This window comes from Natrix helvetica, assembly GCF_964273705.1.
Source record: "Natrix helvetica genome assembly, chromosome: 2".
NCBI classification, from domain to species: Eukaryota; Metazoa; Chordata; class Lepidosauria; order Squamata; family Natricidae; genus Natrix; species Natrix helvetica.
In genome coordinates this window covers 155,507,965-155,526,182 of record NC_138552.1, presented here as the reverse complement: position 1 = coordinate 155,526,182, position 18,218 = coordinate 155,507,965, and the positions used below count along the sequence as shown (strand labels likewise).

The 18,218-nt window shown below is 34.2% G+C and overlaps 1 protein-coding gene across 12 annotated transcripts in view; it reads right to left on the bottom strand.

The window, feature by feature from the left end:
• The window catches only part of MYT1L (myelin transcription factor 1 like), a 273,439-nt gene that overhangs the window by 50,785 nt on the left and 204,436 nt on the right, over window positions 1-18,218 (bottom strand). For 9 of the 12 annotated variants that reach the window (XR_014174569.1, XM_081943660.1, XM_081943662.1 and 6 more), the window contains 4 exons: window positions 15,516-16,487; window positions 9,361-9,495; window positions 5,893-5,983; window positions 2,931-3,038 (listed from right to left, as the gene is read on the bottom strand). Coding sequence is in view for 11 of the 12 variants with exons in the window: in XM_081943660.1 (XP_081799786.1) it covers window positions 2,931-3,038; window positions 5,893-5,983; window positions 9,361-9,495; window positions 15,516-16,487 (1,306 nt within the window). In the remaining variant the exon portion in view is untranslated. The remainder of the gene's footprint in view (window positions 1-2,930; window positions 3,039-5,892; window positions 5,984-9,360; window positions 9,496-15,515; window positions 16,488-18,218) is intronic. The other 3 variants (XM_081943666.1, XM_081943669.1, XM_081943661.1) reach the window with 2 other exon arrangements.

Sequence of the window (18,218 nt, the reverse complement as noted above, 5' to 3'; positions counted from 1 at the left end):
AAAGTTGGTTGCTATATAAAGATGGCAGAAAAAGATATAGACTGAAAACCTGGTTCTGGCATATACATATAGGCTAGATTCCTGGATTCTGCAGTAGCTGACATTTCTTTTGCACCTGTATTTAAAATAACGAATCTATCTTAGCCTCTTCATGTCTGTATTTCTAAAGGCAGAATTATTGCCATGCCTAGGTGAAGCTCTAGGTCAATTAATATGAACAGAAATATATTAAATCTGGCTGCAACAGATTCTGATTGTATTCTAGATTGCAATTTAAAAAACAAAAAACAAAAATTCAGCCTATTCTACTCATAGTGTAAAATACGATTTCCTCAGGAACCACTATCTGTATTGGGAATGGTAAATAATCCATCATAGACAGTCAATTTTGTAGTAGTTGCTGATATCAAAGTCAAGACAATTTTCCTTTAGCAGACAATATAAAAATAAATCAATATAGTTGCTAGGATAGTTTTCAATTCTCTTTATACCAGAAGGTGTAGGATTTAAACATATGAATTGCTTATGAATTACTCTGTTTTAATTCAAAAAGGAGGGGAAAGAGCAACAAACTGTGCTTAGTAAACATAGATAGTACAGGGTAAATTTCAAAATATTCACCTTAAATACCTGTACAAAATAAAAGTTGTGGAGAAGTCATATATCTGAGATGATAATATAACAGATCACTTATTATCTGAGGGCATGACAATGTTAAAGGCAAAAGCAAAATTGTCAGAATACTTTTGATTTGAGGCATCAGCATTCAGATGCTGCTTTAAATAAGTTTCCTTTACATGGCATCTGATTTCTCATTAAAGAAAATATTTGTTTGTTTGTTTGTTTGTTAAATTTATTGGCTGTCCATCTTACCATAGGGTAACTCTGGGCGGCTTACAGTTACATCTTAATTAAAACATAAAAAGTTAAAATCAAACCTTACAACCAAAGACACATGGGGAGGGCGGGGACGAAGTGAGGAGGAAAGTGGGATCTGTTATTAGTCAATCAACCACTTCCATCGTGCTGATCTTCCACTGAGACCCCAAGCCACGTCTTTAGGCCCTTACAAAAAAATGGGAGGATTGGTGCCAACCTCCCATCGGGTTTTAGTACAGTAATAAAAAATATACTAGTTTTTTTTCTGGCAGTAAAAAGGATGGAAAATAATTATGTTTGTTAAAATTATGTTTGTTGTTTCTGAAAATGGAAAAAAATAAATGGAACAATCCCTTCACCTAAAAACTAAAATCTATCCAATGTTCTTGAGCATAAGCAAAAGCACGTCACTCATTTGAAAAATTATCTTAATTTTTCTCAGGAAAATAGCATGGAAACCCCCCCACTAAAATTATAGAATGCATACATCTAATTTTACTTCTGTCTCTATACTACATTGCAAAATATGCCATAAAATGTTTATGAAATTTGAAAATCCTTACTTTGTAGTAGTCACATAATTTGGTATGTTACTCATACTCTGACTCTCAAATTTTCCAATTATAAAAAATGGGGAGACTTGAAAAGAAATCTGTAATTATTATAAATTTCTGTAGTTACAGGGCAAGATTAGTATCAGTAAGTAACATACATTTAAAATATTAGGTACCAAATATGTCTGGATATTTATTCTAAATGTATTTTTGACAATAAGAGTTCTTACTACACACAATATCTGAAGACATCCCAAAGTAGCTCTAAATAACATTTTCCCCAGATAGTTTTTAATACTATGATATGCCACTACATTCCACTATAGAGGGTGATACACTGCTATTTGGGTGGAAAGAGCTACTGATTAGCTCATTAAAGGAGTCCATCCCAAGTAGACGGCTGAGTTTTCAAACCTGACTCAAAGAACATGTTGAATATGAAGAGTTCTTGAATAGCATATTTTCTTAAGGTCCTATTAACATTAGAATTATCACTATGAGGTATATGAATAATATCTAAATCTATAGCTTCCAGTTTGGACATCCTGTACTTTCTAATTCCTATAATCAATTACTTCCATCAAACATAAATCTTTGGGAAGAAGGGTATGGGGAAATCAGATAAATTCTGCCGTTTTAGCTTAAAACATGTATTATTTCCCCTTTCAACTAGTAAATATGATAGCAGAAGCTTTCCACTCTATATGAGTAAATCTTAGGAATGAATATCTTTTTAACAAGTCTGACTTTCAAATACCTCATGAATCATACCTTTCTTGCCTGCATTAAGAAAATGCCTAAGGTTCTGCATTTGATGAACTCTGTAGCCTATATTCCTGAGGAATTAGATGGTTCATGAATTATCGGCAGCAATAAAAATATAAGCTAGATAAACGCGTACATCAGTATTCTTCTTTTTCTTCTTTTTCTTGCTCTTCTTGTTCTTCTTTCTTTCTTTCTTTTTTAGAAGATACTAAGCCAGCCAAAACTTCTTATAAATTTATAAAGCCAGCCAGTCTTTTTATAAAATCTTTTAAGCCTAACAAATGATACATTTTTTGAACTATAGTTTTAAACTTGCAAGCTAAATGTTGAAAGTAGGGCTTCTGGTTTTCATTTAAACTGATATTTACTAGTAAACGCCTGCTGGAAAAAACAAGACTTACCGGTAAATATTAGTTTATTTCCCAAAGATATCAACTTTTTTTCACACTGTTCATAGATTCAGAACTCCAGCAGGCAGCTTTACACCAAACAATGCCTAAGACAAAAATGAGCTTTTCAGCTTTATTGATATTTGCCAAAAAAGAGAGAGAGAGAGAAACATTACCCACCCTCCCCCAGGGTATATTGGTAGGCTTTCAAAGGCTGAAAACAGGATCCAGAAGCCCTAATTCTAAACACTGGTTCAAGGGTGAAATATTTTTAGTGCTAAGATTAACTTCTTATTCAATTAATCTTGAATGCACTATTAAGTGTTAGAGCAACTCTGTATACCTCAAGACACGATCTGATGCCTGGTTTGATTTGGATGCATCACAGCTCTGATGCTTCTCTTGAGCTTTGGCCAGTTTCTCTGCTGCAGCAATAGGACATCCGGAGAGGCTGCAATTACAGAAAGAAAATGTAATTGTCCCATCCAGAATAGCTTCACTGAGCTTTAAAAAAAAAACATAAAGGAGAACCTGGCTGAACGGGTAGGGGGAAGGAACTATGTCTTGATGCCCAGCATTCATCCTCTAGAATGCAAAATTCTGCTTTTAAAATCACAAGGTTGCCATAAAAGATTAACTCCTGTTCCACTATACATGACTATTCTACTGATCTTGTGATCTACCAAGCCAGATAGAATCGCCCAACTACATATTGTGACAGTCCAGGTGTTAATTATCATTGTTTCTGCCCTCCCACTGTTTTTACAAAAACAAAGCTTAATGAGCTGGTGATTAGCCATCAAGAAGCTGGTGAGCTGCATTCAACTCAATAAGCCACAAATTATGCTTTAGTGTTGTTGTAAATGTTCAGGAGAACACTGCTGCCAGGCAAACCGAATATAGACTTAAATAGGCAATACTGTTGGCAGAATTTCCTACATATCTGCCAACCGTATTGTCTATTGCTGCTGCTATTGTTTCTATTAAAAAATCTAGAAGAATATGGCTTGCTTATTTGAAAGTGAGCAACACTGAATTCAGCAAGGTTTATTTTCAGTGAAACTAGTTAGGATAGAGCTTTAAATAATCTTGTGCTGATTAGAATTTAGGAAAAAAGTGTAGCAAAAAAAGGAAATAAAAATTCACTTGCTGTTGGAATTGATAGAAATTATCTTGGGAGAATCCGGGCATCAATCCATAAGGACATAGCAGATAGAAAATGAAATGAAATATAAAGAAAAAAATTAGTTAAACTAGAACACAAACACATAGCTATCAAAAATTTTCTCAGAGTCAAATTGAATTAAATCAACTCCTGGTGTCTCTTCAGGATCATAAATCCAAAGAGTTTTAGGGAAATTACTGTACAATACAGTAAAGAATACTGCCTAAGCATTGCCTAGAAGTCCAAAATGTGCAGTGTATGGACTACATTGAGCCTATCAAAATCCTTTTGTGCTCCACTGAATCCAACTTTGGTGGGACCAAAGCTGTCCTTTCCTTTTTTTAGAAAAACAACAACAACATGTGATCATTCATTCCTAAAGTAGTTCTTTGTAAGAACCAGGACAAAAGGCAAATAAACAAAAATAATACCAACCAGCATGTCTTAATCTTTTCAAAGACATTAATCACCTGAGATAGAGACTTCTAAGAATCCTGTATTCAGAATTGAATTCAGAATTCAAAACTTCTGAAATGGACATCATTTTAAATTCTAAAACATTTTTGTGGTGTCATGACCCTGTTTGAGGACTCATCTTCAGATGACATGCAGGACCAATGATAAGGCACTAACGGAATCAGATATGAAATGCCAGACCAAAAAGAAAAGAAAGGAAAGGAAAGGAAAGGAGAGGAAAAAGCATCAGGCTTCATTGCACCAGATCCAAGTTCAGTTGATTCAGATCCAATCTCACAGTGAGGGGGAAAGCTACTGCTAGAAAGCAGAAAAGTGACAAAAACATGTATATAACCAAGAAGAATCTGGCATAGCCAAATCTATCAGAAGTAGACTGATACGAATGAATCAATCTGATTTGTGGAGTTGTAAGGATGGAATAGGGCTCCATTTCAGCTCATCTGAACGTATCTCCCATCTAGCTCCTAGCCATGCATCCTTCTTGAAACACTAATTCTGGTCTGACATCATCTCTTTACTACTGGTGAGAATTTCCACTTTCTTGAGTATACATAATAATTCTATATATGATGGCCTGATTAATATATAGGTTGAATTGTTTGCTACACATCTCTAGCTAAAATAGTCTAACAACCCATGATATCATCAGATCCATAATAATTCAATAGGGCAAACATTTTATATCCTTATACAGCTTCCCCTTGGCAATCAGTTTTGTATTTGGCAAAAAAAAAAAAAAAAAAAACCCTTTCAAAAAAGTTAATGTTTTAGGATTTCATATTAACTGAATGAGATTTACCTAAAGACTACCTCAGTGTTTCCTCGCGGAAATGTAGGATCTGTCAGTCTATAAAAAATGTAATGTGGTTTATGCTACTTATTTTATGAATTTCTTATTTATAAGCATTTTTCTTTGGATACCCAAACAAATCGTGAATGACAAGATACCAAAATGGAAAAGGACTCTGTTCTACTTCTAATTACACATGCCATCTTTTATTTTCTTCAATTATATTCTCTGTTTCAGGTTTCAGTCAGGCAACAAAAGAAGCTCCTTTTTTTGCCCGCCACTAGTGTTAAAATCTTATATACAAAAGGTCTTTGCCCATTATGGGTATAATCAATCACCATGATATAATTTTTGTGAAACAATTGAACACCATCGATTAGCATGCAATTCACCTGACGGGCAAAAAAAGGAACAAGAGCCAAACAAGATTTCAGAAGCAAAGATATCAACATTCACAGAAAAGTTGAGTCATGACTTCAATACTTTTAATAAACTATAAAAAAGAGAGTATTTGCTGCAGCAACATCATTTTGTGGAAAAACCAAAATGCCTGTGAAATATTGAAGCACAATATGGAGGCTTAATCACAGATTCGAATTATACTGTGCCAAAATGTGGCTAGACTCTGCCTTATACAGGGTCCTGAAGGAACTTAGAAAGTCCAGGTGCATTCAATCAGTTTTGAAATTTAGCTTGGTACTGATCCTGAATTAATTAACCATGTCTCAAAGTTACCATTGCCCATCAAACATCAGACAGCGATTGATCTTGTCTTTTCAAGATAAGCCTCCAAACATTTTGATGTTCCCCACCCCGCAGGGAGCAAAAGGTGCTGAAACATTAAATCTGCCTGTTCAGGGAGCTGGATCTTACCTTCGATGAGAATTCCTGTTGCTATTTACGTGGCCCCGGCCTGTGCAGCCTGGTGTAGGACACTTAAGAACGTTTTCATGCATGGCAAGAACTTGACAAGAAGAAGAAGGAAAGGAAACAGCGGAGTGTGGAAACAACAACAAGAAGAAAAAGATTTCAAGTCCAAGTTTATAGGAAGCTATTTTAGTACAAAGCAAGATTCATTAACGATCAGCATTTCTGAAAACAGACATGGGATAGGTAGCGCCAATCAAGCCTGGGAAGGGAAAGAGGGCTTGCAGTGTATTTATTAACGCAGGATGATGTTAAAACATTCAGGGTTATGAAGGGAAGGAAACCTAACGGTTAATGAGTCTCTGGTGTGACAGTTAAGCAAAAGACTGCATACACAAGCAGTGAGCAAAAGTACTGAGGAGCACAGTGGCCAGTTGGAGCCATTTTAAGAAATATATACAGAAGAATGAACTGATTTATGTACACAAAATAGGCATCCAGTATCTGGAGTCAATATAGCATAACATGTAAGCCGATTCATCTCAGGGCAGCCAGAAGTGGGCAGGAAAGATGTTGGTTCTGAGGCCTACCAAAGGCTTAGTATGCAGAACTATTGCTTCTTAAAAGTTCAGTGGCAGTTGGAATCCCATGGTTATCAGAACGATGATTTTCTGCTGCCTTTACCTAATGGGATGGAGCAGAAAAAGGAGAACCACGAGGAACAAAGAAGGTGGGCAAGAAATAAGTTTTGAAGAAGTGCGGGCAAGTTGTGCATACCAGAGCCAGGAAGTTTGGCTCATTATGTAAACAGGATTGTAATTCTCTATGGTCAAACAAATACTGGGCAATGGTTGCATTTGAGTGATGTAGGAGCCAATTCTATTGTTCATTTTCCTGGATTTCAAATTCTCAGGGTTCAAGATTGAAAGAGAGTGCACAGTTCAAAACATGTGTGGTCTGACTCATGAAGGAAGAATAATTTTGAAGGGGTGGGAGTAGAGGATGCCTCTGAGTCAATCTTGACTGCTTGTAGTTACCTGGACTAGTCTGCAGGGATTTTTTTTTGGGGGGGGGGTTGGGGGGTAGGTAGGTGGAAGTGGTTTGCCCTTGCTTTTTACCTAGAGCCAAGAGAGAGGGACTGACCCAAAGTCACCCAGTTGGCTTAATGCCTCAGGCAAGATTAGAACTCACAGTCTCCCAGTTTTAGCCCAATGCCTTAATCCTACACTGAGTTGGCTCACGAATATAATTTATCCTAAATAAAATCTTTAAATGCTAAACCAGAAAGTCATCCATTGGGGGAGAGGTTTTTTACAGGGGAGGGAAGGAACAAAATGTGTTGTGACATTACAACACAAGCTCCACCCTTTTTATACTTGCATGCAACATTGTGTTGCCAGTACAAAAGAGTAGAACTTGCATTGTGATGTCACAATGCACATTTCAGGAGTTTGATATCATCATGATTCGAAGTGGATGCCTATGTAAACCAGCCTTTTTGCAACAAATGTCCTCCAGCTATGCTGAAACCCTAACCACCCTTAATTCCAGAATTGATCGTGCTGGCTTGGAATCCCGAGAGTTACAGTCCCAACATATCTGGAAGGCACTGTGTCAAGGAGGTTGTACTAAATAATTATTTTGCCTTTTGTTTGTTTTCAGCATATTTGATGAAATTAGTCAGCGACCAGCTTGTGTGCAACATGAAAAAAAATGCTTTGAATTCATATCACCATTACATGATGACTTTTGCAAAATTATACTACATTTCAAAAACAAAAACCAATCTTGAAATCATGTTCAATGCTTACATGAAAGCCAAGGACATCAGAAATAGAACCTGTACATATTGATTTAAAGAATAGTCACAACCACCATAATTCATCACCATCACCACACCACTAGCAGTGTACTAAAGATGTGAAAGCTTCACTCTGGAATTCCTGCTATTCAAAGCTGTTCTTGAAACATGCTTTACAAGCCCAGCACTGCAGGAGTCAGGGAAAAAAAAGAAAGAAAAGAAGAAAAAAAGATGATCTCACCTTTTTCACTTTTATCACTACTGAACATGCAAACTGTTTAAAGCTATATTCTTCTTTGATCGGCAACATTTCCTAAATGCTTTGTGTTTACCATTTACCAGGAAGGAAAAGATGAAATGCTCTGAGCAACTGAGTAAACATTTGAGTTTGAGAAAATTATTGGACTTGCTAAACTAGCAACTGAATTCCTTGATCAGTGAAATTCACACGCTAGCTGAAAAATTGTATTTTTAAAAATTTTTTAAAGTGTTTCCCTGAGCTTTATTCTATATAAAAAGGAAAGTCTTCTATAGAAAGAAATATACCATCCAACTCCATGCTTTTAAATTGCACAAAGTTTTAGAAGTCTGTGTTAATCATTCTATGTCTTTATGTTTGTAAATTCATCGGTAATTGGCACCATGTTTGTTGAGAATCATTTTGCTCAGGAGGCAGAACAATTCAATTTCTCACTTAAAAGTGAGAGAATGAATTATTTGGAGTATTACCCATTCTACCACCTTGTACTACCATGTCCTGAATGAAAGAAGTTTACTTAGTCTAAAATTTGATACATTATAGAGGAAGGGGAATGAGATTTATATGAATACCCTACATCACATGGTACGATTTCCTTATACAATGGCAGTATGCCATTTAGCATTTATATTTGGGATATATAATGAATAGTTTTATTTGCTTAGTTTAATCCATTTTTGTACTGTTACACAGAGAATAAATACCCAGATTTTAGAAAGCCATCATCTGATACTGAAGAAGTTGTTATAGCAGTTTAAACTAATAAAATTTTGCTCAAAAATCATACAATAAGTTGGTTTGTTTAGCTTTCTTGAGAGATGTATGAAGACTTTCTTATAATTTAAGACAGGTGCAATTTTTAAAATCATACTTCTTCCTCCTTTATCTCTTTTATACAGCCACGACATGTTTATGCTAACATCACAAGTTGAATTACTATAAATCAATCAAATTTTTCAAGGTCAAATATTTTAAGTAATTACATGTTTTTAGTATATAAACATTTCAGTGATTCAGCTGTACATTTTCAAACTGAAAGGTAAGTTTCTTTCATTTAGTCAAGAGAAATCCTTTTCAAGGAGTAGGCACAATTACTCAAAATTAAAATAATACAGTTTGGTTGGAAAATACTTCTTAAGTGCAAGAAAGCAATTGCTTAGAGATATCCCAGTACTCTCAGGATCAAAGAATACAGCTTTAAAACATCTTCATTCAAGCATAAGTTAGTAAAGATGTGAAAATGATGAAATAAGAAAATATATAAATGTAACATAAAACAAATTGCTAAACTGAGACATATACTAGAAAAATGGGAGGAATGAAAGAGCAATCAAAATAAAAAGCTTCTCAAGGCATGCTAGAAAAGTTTGTGTGGAATTTTATCCCCCGTTTCCATGAAACAATGTGGACTTACTTTCTGGAGGGACCCTATCTTTGTGTGGGCATCCTGACAAACTGCGGTGATGGGGGTACAGCCCCGTTACATGGCCTGTTCCATCACACCCAGGGGTTGGACATTTGCTCTCTTTCTTTTCTGTTCTTGAGGGATCTATAATTTACAACAAACGTGTCAAGTGAATGATGTTTTTCAGATTTCCAAATGGACGTAGGTTCAGTTAATGAAATCAGTAACTCTTTGGAAAATGTTCTTAAAGAACACTGGAAGAAAACAAGCCAGGCTCTGTTTGAACAATGTTATGTCCTGCTTCTTCTTTTCAACCAGAAGCTATTACAATTACAACCATCCCCAGACATGGAGGGTCCTACGTGGTGACTTTCTTCCAGCAAAGCCACCCTTGTCATTTAATATAGTTCTGTAAAACATTTGTGTAGGCTGTGCTTTGCTCTCATTTTTAGCACTCACATTTTGATGTTAATAAATTTATGGTGGGAGAAGTATGGAGATCCCATGAGAGGGGGACCCCCCCCCCCCCAAGGCTGCAATTTATTCTTGAAGTGGCATTTTTAAGACTTATTGACTTATCAAAACACTGTTAAAGAATATTAGAACTTAAACAAAAGTGTGTTTCTTTCCAATGATTAATTAGTAGAGGTTAAAACAGTTAATATTTTGTTTTAATTTAGCCCAATAGTCACTTTTGATGTTTGAATACTTAGACATTTAAACAATTTTTTTGTTTTAATTAATGAGATTCTCAGAAAAACTATTCTAAGAAATAGTTCCTGCCCGGAAATCAACAGGATTAGTGCAGATTTTTTTCTGGATTTTGAAATGCAATTCCAATGCCATTATTTCATGCTTTTTTTTTCCTTTTTGCTAAAATATTGCTCATCAATCTTTTTACACAATCAGTTATCCAAAGGGGAAAAATATTCAAACAGTTAAATTCAATTTCTGATTTGTATGTATATTCAAGAAAATAGAGCAGAAGAATAAGAACAAATGATGTAATTCTTTTGGGATTTTTTTTTTTTTTTGGGTGTGGGGAGAAGGACCATGAGGATTGTAAGTCTTGATTCCTTGAAATGGTCCATCTCGCTCCACTCCATCCTCCTGCTCTATATCAGCTTCAGTGCAGTTATAAGACTTGTGATATTTTCAAATGCCTAGAAAATGAACTTTGCTTTGAATTCTTAAGTCACAGTTTTAAAACAAGTGATAGAAAAGGGAAAGAAAGAGGTTCTGAATCTCCTCTAAGGGAAATCCTGAACTCTTCTAATCGTCTTCCCTGATAAGCACTTTAGCATAGAAGAATAAGTGCTAGTGTGCATGGATAAAAGAGATAATCTCCCCAACCCAAATTACAAAAATAAATAAATAATGCGTATTTCAACTCCTTTTTTTATCCTATGATTATATCCATGCAAATCAGAGGCTGAAGTCAACTGAAAGAGAACTAAGAATCCTAACAAGGTAAATAAATCAAGGTTTTGTTCTTTGATAAAATATTGAGTAGATAACAGGATTATTATTTCAGGTGCATTTCACAAAATTATGGTGCATATGCAACCATCCCATTTCCCTGATGATTTACACATTTGTCAAATTCACACTTTTCATTTTCAAAACATGTTTTGCACCAATTTTAGACAATTGTAAGCACCTCTGAAATAATTCATAGTCAATAAAGGAAATTATTTCAAGATAACTACTTAGAAGTAATATATTCTGAATTTTAGTTTTGTACAGAAACGCTAATTTTTGATTAATATGTAGCCAGCTTTCAAACAGATACATGCAATATGGCACATAGGATTCAAATGCACATAGGATTCAAATTCAAATTAAAAAGTCAACTTTGATCATTGAATAAATTTTTCCTACTTACAGCAAATGAAAAAAAAATATTACCAACATTTTCTGGCTGTGTTGATTTTACTTGCTGTAGATTAACATTAGAGTGTTTAAAAGTTTTTTTTAAAATCTCATTTTCTCACATATCCTAAGTCTCAGTTCAAATTAAACATTATCTGCATGACAGCTTAGATCTTTGACAAATTTAAGACCTTTGCTTTTTATATTTAAACACAGATTAAAGCAAGAAATTATAATTCACAAGTGGATCATTTCTAATTATTCCTGTGTTGCAGACTAACGCACTATACAAGGCCAATGTATTGTATAGAGAGAGCAGAACTTATCATCTTTGTTTTATAGTCGAGTATTATTTTATTGTGAGCTCACAAAGTTGAAATAAGGTCATGTTCTAAACTAAACTGTTCATCTTTATCCATTGATCTCTGTGGCTAACCATGACTTGGGACTACTTAGTGCACATATAAATTCAAACAGCCATCATGCAGTTTTATATACTCTCTGTGCTTCCGCTCCATGAAAGTTCTCATCTAAAAGTAAGAAACCTGATAGTAGATCAGGACATTTATCAAAATAAGGAACAGATGGAAATTCTGCTTCTCATCAAAGTAGAGGCAAGAAATTTGCACACTGGTTGTTATAAACAGAGCTCACATTTGATACCTAGCAGTCGGTGGAATATTTTGTAATGACTTCTTAAGTTCTCTAAAGAAACCTAATTATCTGAGCCTTTATGTCTTGGGAAATATATTTTCGCAGTAGTATGCCTTGTCAGCCAAAGAAGCCTTACAAAAACCGTCTAACAAAATACAGTATATTAATTAAATATTCAATCACATTATTAGGAGATCAATAAACCTGCAAAAAGTAAAAAGGTGAACAAACAGCTGGCAGCCCATAACACATGGTAGGAAAGTTGCTTTGATCACAAATTGTGTGGGACAAATTGTATAGGATGTTTCAAAAGAAATATTTTAGCAATATTTTTTAATAAAACAGGAATTCTTATGAATAGACCAAATATGTATGTTCTCTTTGTACCATGTAATATAAATAACACATCTCAGAATAATTAATAATATTCCCCTAAAACTCAGCAAATGAACAAATGTTCTAGTGACTTTTAATAGTAACTAGGACTTTCAAAAGCTGAGGCTAATCACTAACCACAAGTCTTTAGAAGTTGAGAATAAAATACCACTGGTGTGTAGTTCCACGTTTACTCCCTGGGAGCTATCTATGGCATTTGTATACCACAAATTTTATGTAAGTCTTACAAATAGCTCTTTGAGACATACAGTATTTGAGACATGTCTAAAAATAAATTAATAAAGCCGGTCAATATTAATTTTATATTGTGGTCATGCTATTTCATGTAACAGTATTCCAAGGCAACAAGAAGGATAACAGTTAACAAAAAACATGTAACATAAATAATGTAAATCTTTAGACAATTAATACTGGAAATAAATGCATAAACATCCATCAATACTATTGACACAGTATCAGTTAATGAGCTGAAATACCTAGAATAAGATTTTTATAGTTCAGATCATACTCATAGGTTATTTGAACAATAGTGAACACTAAGTTAATAAGCCAACCACAAATGCAGAATAAAAATGTTTTTATATGACCTATATGGAACTTCATTTCCAGTGCATTTTTCTGCTCCAAACATTGAGTAAGGGAAATACCTTGGTTATTTTGAAAATAATTATTGTGCAATTATTAGATGCTTCAGGTTTTTAGACTGAAGTGTAAATGTGTATGCTGATATTCCTATCATCATCTTATCCAAGAGTTTTTGATTTAGGGTTTATATATACTTGATGGTGATTGACATTGGAACATAACTTTCATACTTTGTTTTTAAATCTAGGAGGAAAAAAAGGGAATGCTAAAGGATTATGCAATGCTTCTGGTTCAAAAGCCAAACAAGTGCTTGACAGTACCTCTTCGCAGCTTTTTAAAGTAGCTGTATCTTTTCCATCAAATGAGACATTAAATTTGCCTACAGTTCCCATTTCAGACCAAGATACTGCTTTTGACCTCAATTAATTATTTTTCTTTAGAAACTCTTTAAAATTGGTAAAGCTATTTTGGATTCAGTTAAGATACTTTAAAAAAATATGAACATAAAACTCATAAATTGTTTATAAAACTTTAAATAAAAAATAAAACTTAACTAGACCTTATTTTATCCAAATAATTAATGTGTCAGGCCTACAGCCATATTCCTTTTGGATCTTTGGCCTGCCACACTTTCTATTATTCTACTATGCCTTTTCTATTGTGGGAAAATGGAAGGGGGAATTGTATGGAGTAAATGCTATGTAGACAAAATAAAATCCCTTTCTAGAAAGCCAAGGTCATCCTTTGTCTCTGCACCTCTGCACCTGACCGGAAATGGATGGATGGATGGAACTGCCAGCATGGCAGTGAAAGATTGGACCATGTGATGGATTTGTGGGTGTGGGGGCAAGATCATGAACTTTCAACTGGGTGGGAAAAACCAGGAGGGTTTTAGATTCGGGTTTTCCCAGATGTGCCAACGGGAACGTTCTGGTAACCTTCGAAATTTATAAAGACAGATACATGTATGAATCAAATAAGCAGCAGTTCCCATAACTTAGTTAATTCTCATGAATGCTTTTTTTAAATCATGAAAGATGAAGCTGCCTTTATTCAAAATTTCAGTATAGTACATTGTGCTTACTAATGCAAGTATGTGCTCAAGAGTAATTGCACGTACAGAAAATGCACAATCAGAATTGGTACAAAGATAGTAACTTCAATACTGTACAATGTAATACTGGTTATAAATTCATATGTCTTAGAGTTTTAAATCCTGCTTTTGTCTTAAAAACTTTACTTAAGGAAAAAAAATTGTTGCAGAATTTATAAAATGTTTTAATCTCATAATCTATGTCACAATTCTATTATTTATAATATAAAAGCCTCATCATAACAGTTTAATATTATGCTTTGAACAATATAATATCATCTATATCCATCTGTATTGATCATACATTCCTCTAATAATGTTGTTTCTTCCAATTTTATTAAAGTTAATGGAAATCAAAAGTACTCTGCAGCTCTTGGGGATATTAAACTTTGTAAGAATGTGGATTCAGAAAAATATTTATATTTATATACTATATACCAATGAATAAAATCTTTACAGTAATTATGCTTAGACTTTTTCTTGCATGCTGTGTCATAATTATTTCTAAAGGTAGTAATTTAACTATTTCCATGAATGCATGAAACTAGTGAGGTGGAATGCCTATAAGAAATTGCTATTGATCTCAGACCAGGACACAGCATGTCATCTGTGGCAAATGGTTTTCATTATCTTACTATTTAAGCTAATTCATGTGCAGTCATTGCTTCTATCTTATGTTATCAGTTCAATTTCTATCAAGAAATGCCATACTTTATGCAGGAAAGTGTTAATAGCTACCATTTGATGATAATTTTATAAATCAGGATGTCCCCCATAGTCAATTCTATAAATACTTGATATTTTACAGCTGACAGATTTGATTGTCCTGCACCCAACCTCAAAATGTAAGTGAATTCATACAAGGTATTTCCACACCTCTTTGTTTTCATGGGATAACTGATACGATGTAGCAGAAGAGCAGGCAAAACGGGGAGAGGAGGGGAATTAAAATGTCATCAATTTAGAGTTCTTACATTGCCACAAACAAGACAAATCCAGCCCGCTCTTGAATTTCTTTGGCGTTTATCTAGTGCCAATTTAGTGCTGACCATTAGTTGACTCGATTTTTGCATACAGGCTTGAAGAAATCTTCTGTACTGCAACTTAATATATGGTCCTGGTGCTTTGCACCTGATATTAATCTAGGACCATATGTTAAGTTGCAGCACAGAAGATTTCTTCAAGCCTGTACACAAGAATCTAGTTAACTAGAAGTCAGCACTAAATTCGGCGATAGTTAAGGGTTAAAAAAATTCAAGGGGAGTTGGACTTGGAACATTTGTGGGAATGTAAGAACTCTAAGCTGATGACACATTTAACCACCCCCAAGAACTCCCTGCTCTTCTATTTCTGGTCTGCATTTCAGGATAATCATTGCTTACTGTTTCAGTAATTTTTGTTTTCTTGTTTTCTCTCTTGGAATTGTACTTTTTTTTTTACAGAAACAAAAATAATATTAGTTTGGATTTTATAAAGATTTGTTAAAACTTCAAACAACACCATTATACATTAAGATTTATCTCTATTTTATCATAAGACAACATACTCTAGATAGAAATATTACCTTTACCATAATATGGCTTTTTGATATGGCCATCACTGGATTTGGATTTCCTCTCATCTCCAGAAAGCTGTCTTGGAGAGTGTTCTTCATAGGATCTCATATTATCCCTCCGTCCAGCTTCCATTGCCATTTTTTCCCTCATGGCTTTTGCTCTTTCCGTTTCTAAAGCAATTGCTTTCTCAAGTAGTGTTAAGTTCCCTTTTGTCATATCGAACACCTCTTCAGATCTATCTGAGGTAATAGAAGTGGTGTCATCATCTCTTTCATGACATCCATCCTCTTTTGCACAACTAGAAAAAGTTCTAGATCTCGGGCTCAACTGTTCTTCAAGCCTCATTAAATTCATCATATCAGAATAATTCCTATCAGGTGTCCTTCCTTGGAAGTCATCTTCTTGCCGGACATGTTGACGAGAATTCATGTTTTGCTGTTGATTTCTTTCCTGTGGGTTTGTCTCACTGAGTTTGCGGGCCAAATCAAAACATTGGTTCCTCAAACATTCCAAGCTGCTGAGACATACCTCCTCATCACTCTCTTCCACCATTTTTTCAGGAAGCCCATTGTTTGCAGTCTTCCCTAGCATCGCATAGTTCATATTTCTATTTTCTTGCTGAGACATGTCTGCATAATTTCTATCGTTAACATTTTCTGAAAGCACAACACCATGTCCTTGTGCTAACAATTTCAGTGAGTCCACAGTTTCCCTAACAACGTCACTGTCTAAGTCTAAACTCAGCTCATTCTTCCGGCCAACATTTTCATTTTTGTCACTATCATCTTCCAAGCTATTAGATGTATTGCTATTCATTTCTGATTCTGTCCTGGCTCTGTATGCTGCATCCTCTGCAATTTTGCCAAGATTTAACAATGACTTGGCTACCAGTTCATCATAATTATCGTATTCATCATTATTGTTATCGTCTTTTTCTGAATCTTGCATTCGAGTATTGTGACAATTCATTTGATGGTCTTCTGCATACAAGAAAAAGAAAAGATAAAAGAAATGGGAAAAAAGGAAAGGAAAAAATGGCTCGGATTGGAACTTTTTCTACAATACTATGAACAGTCACAAATTGTCAATTATATTTTTTGCATATAGCAGTTATAAGCCCTAAAACAGTATTATTTTAAACTAGAAATAAATAAATTGACTATTTTCAAGTTTATGTTTTTTTAATCATTGACTAGATCTGCTCTATCAGTGTGGTATTAGTATGAGTCATAGGAAGTATATTTCTTACAAATTATTCACAATTATAGTCTAGAGTAATTTGCAAAGTGTTAGGTACACTTCCTCTCTAATTTACAGTTTTACTATAAATACATTATTTGCACCATTTTACTTGTAAGGATTGTTTAAATAGCCAAATCCTATTTTGTTTAATACAACAGATGGAGGAGAAATTAACACAATGGATTTTTAAAAAATCCTATACCATAAACACAAATTTTGTTGGATTAGATCCAGATTTTAGACATATTTAGGACAGAGACATTGAAATTAATTATTCTGCTACTAAATCTAGTCCCAATGCATTTTATGCAAAAGAATAACATTTTCCTGGAGGTAATGGATGAAAAATGTAGTTGGCAGGTGTTTTAAACAATTAAATTGGATCTTGCAGTTCACTGCCTATATAAATATTTATATTTACAACACAAATATGAGAAAACATACCCATATGTTATAAACAATAGTTTAAAGTTTATAACTAAACCAATCAAATATATGTGGAATCATGACAATAACTAAATCAATCAAGTATACTATATGTGAAATCATGAAAAGAAGTACTGCCTTTTCTAATAGTAGCATTTACTTTATTATTACGTGATGTTTGTGTGTGGGGTCCATAAAAGAGATTTAGTCTATCATGGTCTTAGAACCATTACAAATATTTTTCTCAAATATTTTTAAGTTTACCAATCCATAATTGTTACTACAGTATATAAATAATCATATATGTATTTGTGTTACAACCCCTGGTGTACCCAAATATGGGAGGGAGGGGATTATATATATATAATCTTGATTAAGAAACATATAACAGTTTAGGCCTACCTAAAGACAAAAACAAAAACAAAACAGGTCCACCATCCTGCAATATATTTGCTTTTCATAGTGCATAGGGGAAAAAATTCTTCAACTCACCAAAGAATACAATAAGAACATTTTTTAAAAATTGATTGTATTTGTGCTTTGGGAAAGGTATGTCAAGATTATTCAATAAGTACATCAAATACTCAGCATATGTATAATTTGTTAACAAAAATGAATACACGTATGACTGGTTGCTTAGCAACCGTTCAAAGTGATGGCAGACCTCCCCAACCTACTTATGACTCGATTTCAAAGTTATGATGGCTGTACAAGCACACTCTCATGGTCATGTGATCACCTCTTGTCACCTGGCAACCAGATCACCTTTCCAGCTTTTTGTAGCATCCCATGGACACATAATGTTTGACATTTTTGCCAATTTCTGGGATTTGCTTTCAGTTTCTGGCAAAAAGAGATCATTTGATAAAATGGATCTGCTTAATGACTTCGGCATTCACTTAATCACTGCTATAAAAATGCCTTAAAAATTGGATCTAGTCATATAATGCCTCAACGTATAATCACAATAATTTACAAACATGATTCCAGACTCAGTTATGGTCCTAAGGACTACCTTGTATATGAAATTGTATTTATTAGAA